Source organism: Bos taurus, chromosome 21, assembly GCF_002263795.3.
Source record: "Bos taurus isolate L1 Dominette 01449 registration number 42190680 breed Hereford chromosome 21, ARS-UCD2.0, whole genome shotgun sequence".
Taxonomy (NCBI): domain Eukaryota; kingdom Metazoa; phylum Chordata; class Mammalia; order Artiodactyla; family Bovidae; genus Bos; species Bos taurus.
This window is the reverse complement of record NC_037348.1, coordinates 67,622,589-67,638,364: the sequence shown is the minus strand read 5'-3', so window position 1 is coordinate 67,638,364 and position 15,776 is coordinate 67,622,589. Positions and strand designations below refer to the sequence as shown.

The window sequence follows — 15,776 nt, the reverse complement described above, 5'->3', positions numbered from 1 at the left end:
CTTGTAAAAGTAATTTGAGAGTCTTGAATTCTTAGAACCAAGCATTGCTTCCCTGTGTCATGGAACTTAAAGGGAAATTCCTCCTTCTGGTCATAGGTCCACAGCCCTTTTCAATGTTAGAATTTATTCTCGGTCCCAGAAATGAGGTTCTGGAGCATGTGGCCACTTCAGCTTAGGGCTCCCGGGTGTAGAGTGAGTCACGGCCTGCGAGCTCAGAGGGCGGGCGGACCAGGCTGCGGTTGGAGGGTGAGGCCTCAGCGGTAACCCTCCCTCACAGTCGCCCCCACCCCAGGACGCTGAGGGCAGTGGTCTCGGGAAGGCAAGACAGTTGTGAGTGAGGTGGGGTCCGTGGTGGGACTGAGTCTGGGCTGGGACCCCAAGTCCCGAGTGAAATGCGCTTTTTAAATGAAGAACGTGCAGTTAGCCTCTGACTTCCACAGGATGAGTTCCCGTATCCCCACAGTGTTTCTCTGCCTTTGTTTTCAGAGCAGCTCCACTAGTGAGCAAGAAACCCAAGCTCCAAAGCCAGAGGCGTCCTTAGGGGTCTCTGTGGCCGCGGGCGCAGAGCAGCCGGAGGTGAGCATCGCCCCGTCGACCCCCGAGAGCCGGGCTCTGACCCCTCCCCATGTCTGCGCGCCTCGCAGACCCTCACAGGCGCTGCCCTGACAGCTTGTCCCTCTGAGGCAGCCTCGTTTGAGAATTCCCGGTGGGGCCTCAGCCTGCTGAGGGCGGCTCCACGGCTGTCCCGACAGCACAGTAGATTGAGACTGCAGAACGGTTCCTGCTCATCGGTGCTGCCGAGTGAGGCGTGCGCTGAGCTGGACGCTGCTCACCTGTCCCCGCTTATCCCCAGGACGTGGCCCGGGCCCCTCCGAGGCTGCCGGCTGTACCGCTGCCCAGCGCACAGACCCTCGCTCTGGCGGGACCAAAGGTAGGCCTGCTCGCTCTTCGCGGGGCGGCGGGGCTTTGTGTGAACACGCTGAGCCTAATGTTTTCGTTTACAGAGTAGTGTTTTCTTCTGAGTAGTGTGTTGAGCCATAAAGTGTCAGGACCCTGCTCGCTCTTCCCGGGGCAGCGGGGCTTTGTGTGAACACGCTGAGCTTAATGTTTCCGTTTACAGAGTAAGGTTTTCTTCTGAGTAGTGTGTTGAGCCATAAAGTGTCAGGACCCTGTGTTTTCTTAATTAAACCAGTGACACATGAGCGCATTTTAATTGGAAAATTTCAGAGTCTGGTCTCCCCGGTCCTCTTCCCTCTCCCCAGACCACGTCTCGCCCCCGGTAGTGTGCCGCTCTCCGTTACGTGTCGTTCAGTCCCTGCTTCACACATATTCCCATGTATCTGGTTGCGCTTGGAGCCCTAGAGAACCACGTGGTTTTTGGGAGGCAATATTCCCCCCACGTAAATGGAAAGCTGCTGAACGTGCCGCTTCCTAACTTGTCGTGCTCGTCAGTGTATCTTGGAGAGCTGAGCCCGACGTTGAGGGTGTGATGAGGCCCTAGGTTCCCAGCTGAGCAGGCATCTGGCCTCACGTGCTGGGTGCTTTTCTTCTTTAACGTAGGCACGGCCTCTCTTAAGGCTGAAGCTGCAGACAGCCGTGCCTGCTAGAGACGGGGCTTGGTTTCACTTGAGTCTAGCCGACAGCCAGGCTGTGGGTTTGCGGCTCTCAGGGAGGCAGAGAGCAGACCGGGCTCTGGGTTTTGCGCTGCTTGAGCCCTCATTCTGACAAACGGCTCCACGTCTTCTGTGCCCTGAAGGGCGCTGATCCCTCCTCTTTGCTGCCTTAAGCTTCACCAGCGCCGCGGTTCCCAGTGAGGAGTGTTGGGGTTTTCCAGACTCTTCCTGGGAGGAATGAACTGCAGTGGGGGGGCTGTGCACCCCAAAATGTAGCCCAGGCCAGCCCTGGAGCCCCTGCAGGCAAGGGGCTCGCGCCAGTGTGTTTTCAGCGGCGTCTCTGCGGCGCCCCGGCCCACCAGCCTCACTGGCGTGGGCAGAGAGGGTGCTCACTGTGGGAGGCGCATGTGGGCTCGTTCTCTGGGTCAGCCTCTCCGTGGATGGCACCCCTGGGAGCCATGTACCTCATGGTGAAAGCACGTGATTCAGCCTCTCGAGGTCGCGCCCTGGAGGTTGAAACGTTTGCTCACGAGCAGGTGGCCCCATCCCCACCTCCCTGTCTCACCCTCGACGTCCTTCCTGCAGCCAAAGGCACACCAGCTGAGCATCAAGTCCTTCTCCAGCCCCACGCAATGCAGCCACTGCACCTCCCTGATGGTGGGGCTGATCCGCCAGGGCTACGCCTGCGACGGTGAGTGCGCCCGCCCGCCGCGAGGGCCCGGGGTGAAGGGGTGGTGAAGGCCTGGAGCCCGGGGTGGCCCAACCGGGAGGGGGCACCGGAGGCTCCTCCGCTGGCTGAGCCGGGCCCAGCCAAGGCTGAAGTCCTGCTGCAGCGGACAGTGCGCTGCTCCGGGGTGGCCAGGGTGCCTGCTCGTCCTTGTTTGCTGTAAAATTAACATCCACATCTGTTTTCCAAAGTAAGGGAAAGCAGAGTAAAAAGAGCTTTAAAATATTTCACTACCAAGTCGTCTGGAGAAGCACCGCCGTGTGGCCTGTTCTTCCGGGTCTGTCGTTACTAGCATTTCACGCCTCCGAGTCGTGTGCCTGCCCTGTGCCAGGGCCAATGAGTGTGCAGAGAAGTTAATTGACACCCGTGTCCCCGAGTGTCTGTGGGAACTGTCCCTTTTGGGGGTGCCACGCGTCCCCTGTGACCGCCGCTTCGGGGGCGCGGGTTTCACGGCGCCCCCTGTGCCTTTGCAGTGTGCTCGTTTGCCTGCCACGTGTCCTGCAGAGACCGCGCCCCCCAAGTGTGCCCCATCCCCCCCGAGCAGTCCAAGCGGCCTCTAGGTGTGGACGTGCAGAGAGGCATCGGAACAGCCTACAAGGGCTACGTGAAGGTAGGACGTGACCCACGGCCATGCTCAGGTGTGCGGCCAGCCTGCTGACCATAGCCACGCCCGGCTGTACTGGAAATCCATCCTTTTGCCCCACGTGCCAGTTCCGGGTGCCCTGTCCTCCTGGGTCCTTCGGACCCCGCAGAAACACTCATCCAAGGCCTCTTGTCCCACCTCCTGGGCTGATGGGCTTTAAGCCCAGTGCCATCTGAAGGGGCTGCGCCGGGCCCAGCACTCCATGACACGCCACGTGTCACAGCACGCCACGTCTGCTATGAGCACGCCCATGCACTGAGCCACCCACCTTGTCTCCTGCAATCCCTTCGGTGATGGGGGGCTCCTCCCCAGCAGCGTCCCGAGCTTTCCTGGGCCCAGACGCAGCTCTGCTCCCAGCCTCAGCCGGCCAAGCAGCAGCGGGGGAGGACCCTGGCACGGCAGCCGCCTCCAAGAAGTCTCCCGGGCCTGCCTTTCCACTGCCTGCGGCTGGCGCCCTGGCCCTGGGGAACACGGTCACTTTGATCTGCAGATCCCCAAACCAACCGGGGTGAAGAAGGGGTGGCAGCGAGCCTTCGCGGTGGTCTGTGACTGCAGGCTCTTCCTGTACGACCTGCCCGAGGGCAAGTCCGCCCAGCCCGGCGTCCTGGCCAGCCAAGTCCTGGACCTCAGGTCAGTGTGTGTGGCCCGCCCTGTCCTGGGCCTGTCGCCTGACCTGCGCATCTTACAGCAGGGGTTCACTGCTTGGTCGCTTTAACCTTGTTCCTTCCTTCACATCCTTAGTCGTTGTGCCACTCTGAAACAGGGGCCCGCTAGAAACCTTCCTGCTGTGGATGTTTTTGCCCTGAAAGATGTGCCAAGTAGGCATCTAATGAGAAAATTATGCACCCCGGAACAGAGAGAATCCAGCCCAGGCAGCGCGCAGCTGGGGCGGCCTGTGTGCTCTGCCTCTGGGAGCCCTGACTCCCTGGGGCCGCCACTCCAACTCAGCGGCGCCTCTCGTAACCCCCTCGTGCCTCGTCAGCTCCCTCCTGCCATCAGCACAGGAAAGCGCGGAGCCCCCATTAACACCTCAGTCCCTGGAATGGGCAGAATAGCAGCACTCTGAGGCCTGGGGCTGTGGGAAGGCTAAGCCAGTTAAGAAACAGGGCGAGCTTAGCTTGGAGCTTGGGGGTGCAGCTGCCACGGCGGCCACATCCCCCACGTGGAGAGCCTGCCCCTGTGCCACCTGCCCCAGCCACCTGCTGTGCCACCTGCCCTGCAGCTGCCTCGGCAGCATTGGTACCTGGGGGCCCGTGGGGCAGGGGTGACCGGGGGCACCTGCGGTTTGGAAACGTCCCCAGGTGGTCCTGCCCATCCCCCCCACACGCACACACACGCGCGTGCACACACACACACACACACACAGATGTGCCCAGCCCAGCCGTGCTGAGGATGCACTGGGCGTCCCGGGCATCTGCTGCTCACAGCCCAGGGTCGAGAGTGGCTGGGATTCCCCGGCTGCCACAGCAGACTTCATTCCCCTGTTTACGGCCAAGCAGAAGACACAGCAAAGACGTGGTGTGTGCCTGCCGCGCGGCCTGGCACGGCCAGAGCAGTGTGGCTTGGGGAGGGGTTAAGTCCCCGACGCCCCCCACCACCTAAGTGTGTGTAAGAGTCTCACCCTTTGTAGGCTGGCTTTGTCAGTATCAGTGTTTCATATCCGGGTGGAGGCAGGGAGGTTTTCCCAGAGGTGTCCTCTCTCATCGTGGTCCCATGGGTGGAGGACAGGCCCTGTGTTCTGAACGTGTTATTTCTTACAGAGATGAAGAGTTCTCTGTGAGCTCCGTCCTGGCTTCAGACGTCATACATGCCTCACGCCGAGATATTCCATGTATATTCAGGGTACGTTTTCTTCCTGGTTTTTCAACGTGTTTCATTAATCGTTAAAGAAGTGCATGTGGCTAAAATGAAAGGGTAACGTTACTGAGCATTTCCTAGTGTGGTAGCAAGGGGCCCACATGAAGGGACCTCCTGTTTCTCTAGACTGCTGGCCTCGGCTCATCCAGCCACAAGCCCCCCAGTGCCAGGCCTTCCAGCTCCATCCTCATCTGCAGTCTGTCCTGGCCCCTCCGTCCAGGGCACTGGACACTGAAGTGCCTCACGGGTTGGCTGTAGGGAAACGGGCCCTTCAGCCTCCCTCCCAGGACTCACTGGCCATTAACCTGAGCAAAGCAGGAAAGAAATCGGTAGATGCTGCTGTCAGCAGTCTTGTTGGCGGAGGTGGGGCGCACCCTGCTGGGCTGGTGGTGGGTGCTGTGGCTTCAGGAAGCTTCCAGAAGACTGAGTTCCCCCTCCACTGGGAATTTTCACAGCTACAGTAAAATCTGGTTGACCACAAAACCAAGACCACAGGTCATTTTCTGTTAAATCGCGTCTCTATTCAGAACCTGCCTCTGTATGTGGTACAGAGAGTCGCCATCACTGTGCCCGGATGATTCTGTGGCAGCGAGGGTCGCTCGCGGTGCCTGGTGTTTGGGGAGCCCCCAGGGAGGTGGGTGTGTGAGAGTCCCTTGTCCCTGGATGTTGTTTTGTGTTGTTTTTCCCCTTTCTTTTTGTCTTTTTTCTTCGCTTTGGCTGCACTGTACAGCTTTTGGGATCTCAGTTTCCTGACCTGGGGTTGAACCTGGGCCCTTGGCAGTGAGAGTGTGGCATCCTGACCACTGGACTGCCAGGGAACTCCCACTCTAGCTGGACGCATTCTGAGAGTGGGTTTCCTGGCTGTGACGAGCAGTTAGAGCGAACAGTTAGCCGGTTTTGGTGAGAGTGGAGTGCCCTGCACTCAGAGATCAGGCTGCGCACGGCCCCTGCGGGCGGCTGGACCGGATCCCAGCGGCCCCCAGAGGGAGCGCTCCAGGCAGTGGCCTTGTGCTGGCCCCTCTAGGCTGCCTGGCACTGGCTCCGTGTGCCGTTGTCTTATGAATCGTTTGTCTTGTTTTCTGTCCTGAAGGTGACGGCCTCTCTCTTAGGTGCCCCTTCTAAGACCAGCTCGCTGCTCATCCTGACAGAGAACGAAAATGAGAAGCGGAAATGGGTGGGGATCTTGGAGGGCCTGCAGGCCATCCTCCAGAAGAACCGCCTGCAGAGCCAGGCGGTGCACGTGCCCCAGGAGGCCTACGACAGCTCGCTGCCCCTCATCAAGGCCGTGCTCACGGCCGCCATCCTGGGTGCGTGTCCCGCGCTGCGGTGCCCACGCAGGGGGCCAGGGCGGGTGGGCAGCGTGGGGACTCGTAGTTACTCCGGAGACAGAGGATCGTGACTTCCGTTGCGTCGTTCACAGACGGGGACCGGATCGCTATTGGCCTCGAGGAAGGGCTCTACGTCATAGAGGTGACCCGGGATGGTGAGTGTGTGGCACTTGGGCCGTCCGCTCTGTGCCGCAGGCAGGGGTCAGCGGTGGGGACGCGTGGGCATTAAGGTGGGTTCCCTGGATGGCGGAGTTCGGTCTCCGCATCAGAGAGCTTCACAGAGAAGGAGATTGGCCAGCGGCTGAGGAGAGGAATAGGCCACAAATGAGACCGACGGTGGACAGCTGTCTGGCACTTGTCCACCTGCCCCAGGGCCCGCCTGGTCCAGTGAGATGCCGAGAGCGGTCTTGAGAGTCCTCCTGGGAAGAACGGGGCGAGGGGAGACGGGTCCTTAATTCCCGGGCACACGGAGGCCTTATCAGACAAAATGCTCCTTCCTTCGCTTCACGTTTTGACTTTTCATTCCTCCCAGAAGAAAAAGCAGGAGTATCCCCAAGTCTGCCCGGGCCTGGCTCCAGGGATCTCCCTGGTGAACAGGGGGCTTCCCTGAGAGGGCAGTGGCCCCTTCCCCGGGAGCCTGGGGTGTCGGCACTCCTGCCCCAGGGAAGAGTGGGGAGCATGTGTGGCTCTGGGGTGGTGGCTGCTCTTGCGGAGCTGTTCCCCATCAGGATCCAGACCCAGGGCTCTGACTGAAACCCCAGTGGAGGTCCTGACCCAGGGAGGGTGTCGAGGGTCCTGGGTTGGTCTGGGGTCCCCAGGAGGAGGTGGCTGCATCCTCTGAGTATATCTAAGGGTCCAGTGAAGCTGGTGACAGCCCTTTGTTTTCCAGATGCAGGGTCTTGGGTTCAGGGATGAGGGGAATCCAGGGTGCACCCTCAGAGCCTCCCTGCACTCAGCACCTCCCAGCCAGGGGTCTGGGCCGGGGGTACAAGAAAGACGAGACAGCAGGGCGTGAACCGGGAGGCCTTCCGGGGGGCGTCCGCAGAACCCTGGCCTCATGCTCCCGCCCCGTCCACAGTGATCGTCCGTGTGGCTGACTACAAGAAGGTGTACCAGATCGAGCTCGCCCCCAAAGAGAGAGTCGCCGTCCTCCTCTGCGGCCGGAACCACCACGTCCACCTCTGTCCGTGGTCCTCCTTCGATGGGGCCGAGAGCAACATGGACATCAAGCTTCCGGAGACAAAAGGCTGCCAGCTCATAGTGACCGGGACGCTGAAGAAGAGCGGCCCCACCTGCCTGTTTGTGGCAGTGAAGCGGCTGGTCCTTTGCTATGAGATCCAGAGAACTAAGCCTTTGCACAGGAAGCTCAGCGAGCTTGTGGCCCCTGGCAATGTGCAGTGGATGGCCGCAGTCAAGGACAGGCTCTGTGTTGGCTACCCTTCCGGGTTCTCTCTGTTGAGCACCCAGGGAGATGGGCAGGCTCTAAACCTGGTAAATCCCAATGACCCCTCGCTTACGTTCCTCTCACAACAGTCTTTTGATGCCCTTTGTGCTGTGGAGCTCAAAAGTGAGGAGTACCTGCTTTGCTTCAGCCACATGGGACTGTACGTGGACCCACAAGGTCGGAGGTCACGCGCTCAGGAGCTCATGTGGCCTGCGGCGCCCGTTGCCTGTAGTATGTATATGTTTTCTGTTGCCATACCCCGTCGCCGCTGCCGCCCCGCCGGTCAGCACGTGTCCTCTCTGCCTTGGTCTGTCCTCCTGCCCCTCAGCCGAGTGCTCAGGGTGGGCGGCAGGAGAGGCGGACTCCCCAGCTTGCTGCGGAGGACAGGGTGGGCCTGGGCCATTCCCTGGCCGGTCAGCGGGGCTTGCCCACCCCTCCCTCGGGGGGCCCTCAGCTGAGGAGCCAAGCAGCCGGCTGGCCTCGCCAGGGGGAAAGCAAGGCGAATGGGAGAAGGACCTGCGTTGTTTCACTTTTTAAAAGACATTCTTGATGACGTGTAAACTTTACACAGTCATGACAATAAGCTAAAGGTTTCCTTGGGCAGAAAGTACACGGCCCTGACCTCTGGGCTGGGGTCCTCTCGGGACAGACGCCGTGCTGCAGGCAGGAGCCACTCTGGGTGGTCAACCGAGTGTCCTTCTGCCAGGATGATGGCGCCGGCGACTGGAGTCTGTGCTCCACGCCCTGCTGGCCTGCCGTCTGCTCTTGTGTCAAAAAGCCTGACCTCAGATCCCACCCACTCAATACAGGGCGTAGCAGGTGGTCTGCGTGGTCACCCGCGGGTCACACGTCTATTTCAAGCTGGCAGGGTAGGAGGAGGTGTTCTGTTTTTCCCTGATTCCCTAGAAGTACTTCTTGGGTCTGCCTTGTCGCTGGCCTCACCAAACTGGCAGAACACCCACGGGCACTGGGACCAGGAGCCAGGGGCCAAGGGGAGCTGGCTCTTTCTCGGCCTTGTTCGCCTTTGGCCGGGGCCCGGGCATGATGCGGGCAGCTGTGGCCTCAGCATCTCCCCTCCTGGTCTCCCCCGCCGTGCCCCCTTGTCCTTGTGGGTGGCCAGTGCAAGAATGGGCTCGCGGCCACCTGGTAACTCCAGCAGGATACAGGTCGCTGGGAGCCGCGCATTCTGATCTCGGCCGTGAGGTTGCTGCATTCTCTTCCGAGTCCAGCCCTCTCCCCTCCTCTGTGCTCGGTTCATCTGTGCACAGTACAGACGCCAGCCAGTTCTAGAGCTGCAGGACTCATTCAGGAGCTCTCAGGGTGGAGACCTAGCCCTGCTTCCTGCTCATCACGAGCCCCACGTGAGCACGCGCATGTCCTCACACACAGACACCACCCCACCCCGGTCACAGGAGCCCCATCCTTCCAGGAGCCACACAGGGCAGTGACCTGCCCACCAACAGCAGGGGCCTTCCTGCTGATTTAACCGGTTACTTTTTTTTTAACTGGGCAGCTGAGTGTATCAGTCTGTCAGTAAACTGTCTGCAGATGGAGCCCCACGTGCTCCGGCGTGAGGGGAGCAGCTCCCGGAGCCCCCGCATGGGCGAGGTCTCTGAGGTCTCTCAGGGCCCTCTGGCCATCTTCGTCAGGTGTGGCACTCAGCAGGCCTCACGGTTTGTCTGAAATGTCACCACCAGGACGGTTTGGCGACTAGTTTAGCGTCTTTTGTTCCCTAAACCCTGTTGTATTTTCTTTGTTGTGCTCCAAAGAACAGGTGTGATCAGGCGGCCCGTTTGGAATCTAATATCAACATAGCAGAAGCTTTTTAGAAATTCAGTTAAGTGTGATGTGGCGAGGAGTGACTTTCAGCCCTGGGACGTAGGAGGACAGGAACCTAGGCTGAGCCAGAGCCCCCTGCCTGCTTGGCATGACAGCTGCGCCCTCCAGGATGCTCTCTGGGCCGGCTCACGTCTGCCCCGCTGTCCTAGCAGTGGGAAAGTCCCCATGGACCGCAGGTGCCGCGGGCCAGCAGGCCTCCGTCTCCTAGTCCTGCCCCAGGAGGGTTTTCCATCCAGACCTGTGGCGGGAGGGGGAGAGCAGCAGGCCCCCAGCCCATGCAGGAGAGTGATTGTCATCGTGTATGTTCAGACCGACTGTAGGAGGGCGGCCTGCAGACAGCTTCAGGGAAGGCCAGCACCTCACTCAGAGCACAGCGATAGTTTGGGGGAGATTTTAACTGTTTACTCAGAAGTCTGACTCCTGGAATCTCAAAGGAGTTGTTTGCCTTAAGGAAAAAACGTTAGGTCCCTGTCTGGATTTGCGATGCATTCAGCCTGAACAGTAATAAGCTTCTGCTGGAACTGTATAATAAGCAAGCTAAATGAAAAACGAAGTTTTGAGTAGGTCGTCGTCAGTGCTCAATGTGCAGTGGTATTTAACGCTGTCAGATGTCAGGAGCGGAGGTTCCCTCCGCAGTGGGGGCCCCGGGGCCTGGGCCAAGGCACGCCCGTGCGGGTTGGTGGCCTCTGGCACCGGGCGGCCCGGGCTCACCCCTCTGCTCCGTGTGCGCCAGGTTGCAGCCCCACGCACGTCACGGTGTATAGCGAGTACGGCGTGGACGTCTTCGACGTGCGCACCATGGAGTGGGTGCAGACGGTCGGCTTGCGCAGGGTAAGGCTCGGGGTGCGTGCACGGTGCCCGCCGCCCACGCAGGGCAGCCACCTACCCATCTGGTTCCCAACACAGATCCGGCCCCTGAACTTGGAAGGCAGCCTCAACCTCCTCAACTGCGAGCCTCCCCGCCTGATCTATTTCAAGAGCAAGGCCTCGGGTGAGCCCTTCTTGCAGAGGATGGAGGGGGTGGGGGGTGCTTCCCAGGAGTCAGCAGCCGTGCGACCCTTCTCTGGCCCGCAGGAACCGTGCTCAACGTGCCCGACACCTCGGACAACAGCCGGAAGCAGATGCTGCGGACCCGGAGCAAGAGGCGCTTCGTCTTCAAGGTCCCGGAGGAGGAGCGGCTGCAGCAGCGGCGGTAGGAGCCGCGGGAGTGGGACGGGGCCGTGGGGGGTGGGGGTGGGACGGGGCCTCATGCCCCTTCCTCCGCAGAGAGATGCTGAGAGACCCGGAGCTGCGGTCCAAGATGATCTCCAACCCCACCAACTTCAACCACGTGGCCCACATGGGCCCGGGCGACGGCATGCAGGTGCTCATGGACCTGCCTCTGGTGAGCCCCGGCCGCCCCCACCACACCCCTCCCCGCGGCTCCCTAAGGGTCTGCGGCCTTCACCGCTTCTTACGGTGTCCTGAGGAAATCGCTGTCAGAAATGACAGCTGGAACAGCGCAGTAAGGGCAGGTGGCGTACTGCCCTCACTCACCGCCAGTTCTTAGCCCACAGCTGGCCCAAAGCAGCTGTCCAGAGGGCTTTCCCAGCCTGTTTCCCCACGGAGGCCCAGGGCCTCCGCCTGCTGCTGCCGCAGGCTCCACACGTGGCCTGCACGCTCTGCCCGGGGCCTGGCTGCCCGCTTCCGGCAGCCGGTGCGTGCTCCCGAGCTGACGCACTGCTCTCTGCGCAGAGCGCCGTGCCCCCCGCCCAGGAGGAGAGGCCGGGCCCTGCCCCCGCCAGCCTGTCCCGCCCACCTCCGCCCAGGAACAAGCCCTACGTCTCGTGGCCCTCGTCAGGTAGGGGCCCAGAGGGGGACCTGGAAACGGGGCTGGGCTTGCGGTTCTGCTCTCAACTGTTTCCCCAGGGTGATGGCCGTCTTTGTTTTGTAGGGGGATCTGAACCCGGAGTGGCTGTGCCGCTAAGGAGTATGTCTGACCCTGACCAGGACTTTGACAAAGAGGTGAGGTTCGCCTGGCGAAGGCGGAGGCCTGGGGTCTGAGGCTCTGTCTGCCCTGGAGTGGCCACCTCGGGCCTCCGTGGTCCCCAGCCCCCCAGAACCGCCTTCTCTGGACTGCTCAGGCTGCACCCAGAGGGGAGGACACGGGCTCCGCTGCCGTGAGTCTTTCGGGAGAAAGATGAGAGTTCTCCCCTCCTCGTCGTGGCCTCAGGAGACCAAGGCCGCCTCCAGGCCCGGGTGCCCCGTGGCTTGGCCCCCTGGCCTAGCTGAGGAGGGTGCAGCCAAGGGCCCCTGAGGTGCTGGGGCCCATCTCTCCTCCCGGGCACTGACTGGGTGGGCGTCCGTGTGCTTGGAGCATGCAGGGAGGCTGCTCCCGTCTAGACTTTTCTGGGTGGTCTTGCACATACGGCTGGAACGCCAGAAGGCGCACAGGTGGCCTGTGCGTCTTGCTCTCTCTCCTCCTCCAACAGCCCCGTGGGATCGGAGTGTGGAGGGTCAACACAGTGCTGTCGGGCGGTCCCACTGCAGACGGCAGTGTCCTCAGTCCCCCTGTGTGGTGGGGGAGGAGAGCAGGAGGCAGGGTGGCCTGAGGGCTGGGCCCCGGCGGCACTTCCGTGACAGGAGGCCAGGGGTGCAGGGCTGCTGAGCTGACGGTAGAAATAGGGCTCCGCTGCATGAGTCCCTCACCTTCCTGGCACGCCCGGAACTCGGGGTGTGTGGGGCGGCCGCTCGCTCCTCCAGGTCCAGCTCTGCACCCTTCACCTGGCTGCTCTTGAGGGACTGTGTCCTCCTCCTCGTTCACAGAAACTCTTCATGGATTGTGGGTATTACCTGTTGCAAGTACTTTTCCCAGTATCACTGACATCTTAATTTTGTCTTTAATTGTAAAGGTGCTGTCATGTAGAAATTTAACACATAGAAATGTTTAGTTCTTATACAGTCTAGTCTGTCTTTTTCAATTAAGGTAGATTCTCTTTTACTCTGAGAACTTGGCAGGCTTTTCCTTCGTCCCTGTGTGGTGAAAGTGTCTGAGGGAGTGAGAGTGTGTAAGTGTGTCTTTGCGTGTGTGGTGAGGATCTGCGCCGCCTTCCCTCTAGAGCACGTGGCACCACTTACTTCCCTCTGTCTTGTGGGGTTACCCTTTAGTAAATTCTTCTGTTTACATGTTTCTATTCCTGGAGCCTCTGCTGCAGCACCTGTAACCCGAGAGCTAGCACAACGCACCTGTTCATCCCCCATTTTCAGGAGTTGCTCAGCTTCTCGCTCAGCTTGATTTACTGGTGGCTGCCCGGCTTTCTCTAGCTACGGTGCGCGGGGGCGGCTCTCCAGTCGCGCACAGGCTTCTCATCGCGGTGGCTTCTGCTGTGGAGCATGGGCTTGGTTGGCCCGTGGCGTGTGAGATCTTTGTTTCCCAACCAGGCATCGAACGCATGTCCCCTGAATTGGCGGGCGAGCTCTTAGCCTCTGGACCACCAGGGATGTACCAATAGTACATTTTGAAGTAGTAAGTTTGGGAAGTGTGAGTCCTCCAGCTTTTTCTTACGCAGTTTTCTTTTGACTTTTCTGGGTCCTCTGCAATTCTATGTGAATTTGAGGATTGGCTTTTCCAGTTCTATGCCTCCCCCAAAAAGTCCTTTAGGATTTTGGTAAGGACTGCATTGAATCTGTAGGTTGATCACGTGGGAAATGTTGCCATCTTAACAGTAGTCTTCTGATCCAAGAACACGGGGTGCCTTTGATTTATTCACGGGGTCTTTTTAAAATGTTTTCAGCAGTGTTTATAGTCTTAGTATACAGATCTTTCACCTCTGGTTAAACTTATTCTTAGATATATTTTATCCTTTTGGATGCTATTGTAAATGGAATTGTTTTCTTAGTTTCCTTTTCAGATTCCATAGAAGCAGAACTGATTTTTGTGTTGACCTTGCATCCTGCAGCTTTACTGAACTCGTTAAGCTCTTTAGCGTTTATATCCCTACAGAGTCTGGTCAGCCATGAGCAGAGATGCTTTTCCTTCTACTGTCCCTCGTGGACGCCGTCTTTACTTGCCCGGTGGCTGGACCTTGTAGCCGGTATTGAGCAGCATGACGGCAGCAGCCTGGCCTCGCTCCTGCTCTGAATGGGAGCTTTGCCTCTCGCCACAGGGCGTGCAGTAGAGGGCTGCTCCCTGACACCTCTGTCATGTGGAGAAAGTCCCTCTCTATCCCCTGTGCTTTTACCATGGAAGAGCCTTACGTCTGTGGCCTTGGACCACGTGGCTGCCACACGGTGGTGGTGGGCCTTGGTCTGTGATCTCTCCTGCAGGGGCCACATGGAAAGTCTGGAGAGGGTGTGTCCTCGTATCTCGGAAGGAGACAGCGGGGCCGCCCCTGCCCAGGCAGCTGCACTCTCAGGCCCAGGCGACGGCTCTCACGCTGGCCGCATTCTGTCTTCACAGCCTGATTCAGATTCCACCAAACATTCGACTCCATCCAACAGCTCCAACCCCAGCGGCCCGCCGAGCCCCACCTCCCCCCCCAGGAGCCAGCTGCCCCTCGAGAGCCTGGAGCAGCCGTCCCGCGACGCCTGAAGCCACCGGCTCCCGCCACAGGGCCGGGGCCAGGCGGCCTCCAGCGCCAGCGCCAAGACTGAGCTGAGCCTCCAGTGTCGTCCCAGGAAGCGTGGAGTCGACGTGTAGATATGGAGATGAAGAAAACGCTTTATTATAACAGTGACCAGTTCCGTGCTGCACTGTCTGGCGGTAGACCAGATCACCCTCTGCGCGGCTGTGAGGCAACGCAGCTCCGTTTGCACATGAAGGACGCCCCCGGCCTCTCCCGCCCACCCAGGGCCAGCCGCGGCCCCCGCGGGACGCAGGCAGCTCAGGACAGCCTCAGTGCCGCGTCCGGCCCGTTCCCTGAAACTTTCCTAGGCGCTTAGAAGCATCATAGGAAGTTGTGTATCATTCCCAGTGTCACTAGAGTCTTGAAGACAGGAAACGTGGAGGTGAGGTTGTGGCCTTTTTGTTCACTTAGCCCGTACATAGTCAAGAGGCGGAAGTCCTCCTGCCGACCTTGTAGCCGTGGACAGAGGCCTCTGGAGTCAGTCCATTCCCAGTCACAGCCACACGTGTCACCAGTCTCTACTACTGTGAAGTCAGCTGTGCTCTGTCCTGCTCGCTTCCACCGCTCAGCCTCCTGCCCTGAAACCAGTGGGTGGCGGGTAGCTGGGCCCTGTGCCCACGGGCCGAGAGGCCGCGCCCGGGGGCGCCCCGCCCCGCATGGAGCCCCATGATTCGTGCCCTCTACTGGATGGTGTAGACACCGCCACACTCCACCCCACGCGCTTCTGCCTCCCCTCCCAGCGCCAGGGCCCGGGGCGGCCTCTGAAAGCTCGCCGTGAGCCACCGGCAGGCTTCCCTCTGCCCTCTGCCAGCCGACGTCCTCGTGACGCTGTGGAAGACGCGCATTTTCCATGAGTCGGCACTGAGCAACATGGGCACCACAGCCTGCCTGCCCCCCGGGCCTTCCGCTGGGGCTGGCACCTGCTGGGGGTTCTGGTTTTTACTTTTTTAATGTAAGTCTGAGTCTTTGTAATTATTGAATTGTGAGAACATTTTTGAACAATTTACCTGTCAATAAAGCAGAAGACGGCAGTTTTAAAGTTCTGGGTGGTTTGTCTCAATGGCATGTGCAGTCAGCTGGTGCCTGGTACCCCAGCACTGGAAGGCCCACCCTGTGCTGGAAAGAACCCTCTTGCCTTGGAGCGGCGGGGGACGGAGTCCATGTGGCAGGAGCCGGCCTCCAGGGCCGGGACCTCTCGCCTGTGCAGATCCCAGGGGGCCTCCGGGGATGCCCTGCGTGGTGTGTAGGCAGGGTTGGGGTGGGCTTCTGGCTGGAGGAAGGGGGCTGTCTGGCCAGTGTCCCTGTTAGGCTTCAGAGAGAGAAAACAGGATGGGCCGACCACCCCCTGGAGGGGGTGCTCATGGGGAGGCAGGGGTGGGTACATGGCACTGGGCGGGGGTCTGGGGCCCAGGAGCCTGTGGCTGGCTGGGTACACTGTTTGCTCTGACCCGCAGTCAGCTCTTGGTGACACTCGGGCAGGGGGCGCTGAGGATGGACAGGACACAGAGAGCTGGTGCGCTGTCCCTGGGGAGCGGCGTCCCGGGCCCCCTGCAGCTCTGCCAGTCAGCTCGGCCAGCGGGCCCGCCACCGCCCCCGCTGGGGCAGAGGCACCACGAGCTGCCTCCCCCTGTCCCCACACAAGGCACAGGCAGACGCCCCCGAGGCGACGTCCAGCACCTGGAAAACCAGACGCGAGTGCAGGCCACAGCGGCAGGCGGTGG

General features: G+C 60.3%; 1 protein-coding gene across 2 annotated transcripts in view; it reads left to right on the top strand.

Annotated features, from left to right (window-relative positions):
• Positions 1 to 15,094, top strand: part of CDC42BPB (CDC42 binding protein kinase beta) — a 98,200-nt gene extending 83,106 nt beyond the window's left edge. The window contains exons 22-37 of one of the 2 annotated variants that reach the window (XM_024982176.2): positions 487 to 576; positions 854 to 931; positions 2,199 to 2,304; positions 2,814 to 2,950; positions 3,474 to 3,613; positions 4,744 to 4,825; positions 5,931 to 6,147; positions 6,261 to 6,323; positions 7,247 to 7,843; positions 10,185 to 10,282; positions 10,358 to 10,442; positions 10,526 to 10,643; positions 10,718 to 10,835; positions 11,186 to 11,291; positions 11,385 to 11,455; positions 13,890 to 15,094. In XM_024982176.2, coding sequence (XP_024837944.1) covers positions 487 to 576; positions 854 to 931; positions 2,199 to 2,304; positions 2,814 to 2,950; positions 3,474 to 3,613; positions 4,744 to 4,825; positions 5,931 to 6,147; positions 6,261 to 6,323; positions 7,247 to 7,843; positions 10,185 to 10,282; positions 10,358 to 10,442; positions 10,526 to 10,643; positions 10,718 to 10,835; positions 11,186 to 11,291; positions 11,385 to 11,455; positions 13,890 to 14,021 — 2,238 coding nt within the window. In that variant the 3' untranslated portion in view covers positions 14,022 to 15,094. Of the gene's footprint in view, positions 1 to 486; positions 577 to 853; positions 932 to 2,198; positions 2,305 to 2,813; positions 2,951 to 3,473; positions 3,614 to 4,743; positions 4,826 to 5,930; positions 6,148 to 6,260; positions 6,324 to 7,246; positions 7,844 to 10,184; positions 10,283 to 10,357; positions 10,443 to 10,525; positions 10,644 to 10,717; positions 10,836 to 11,185; positions 11,292 to 11,384; positions 11,456 to 13,889 lie in introns of those variants that run through there. The other variant, XR_003031488.2, reaches the window with a different exon arrangement.
• The last annotated feature ends 682 nt before the right edge of the window (positions 15,095 to 15,776 follow it).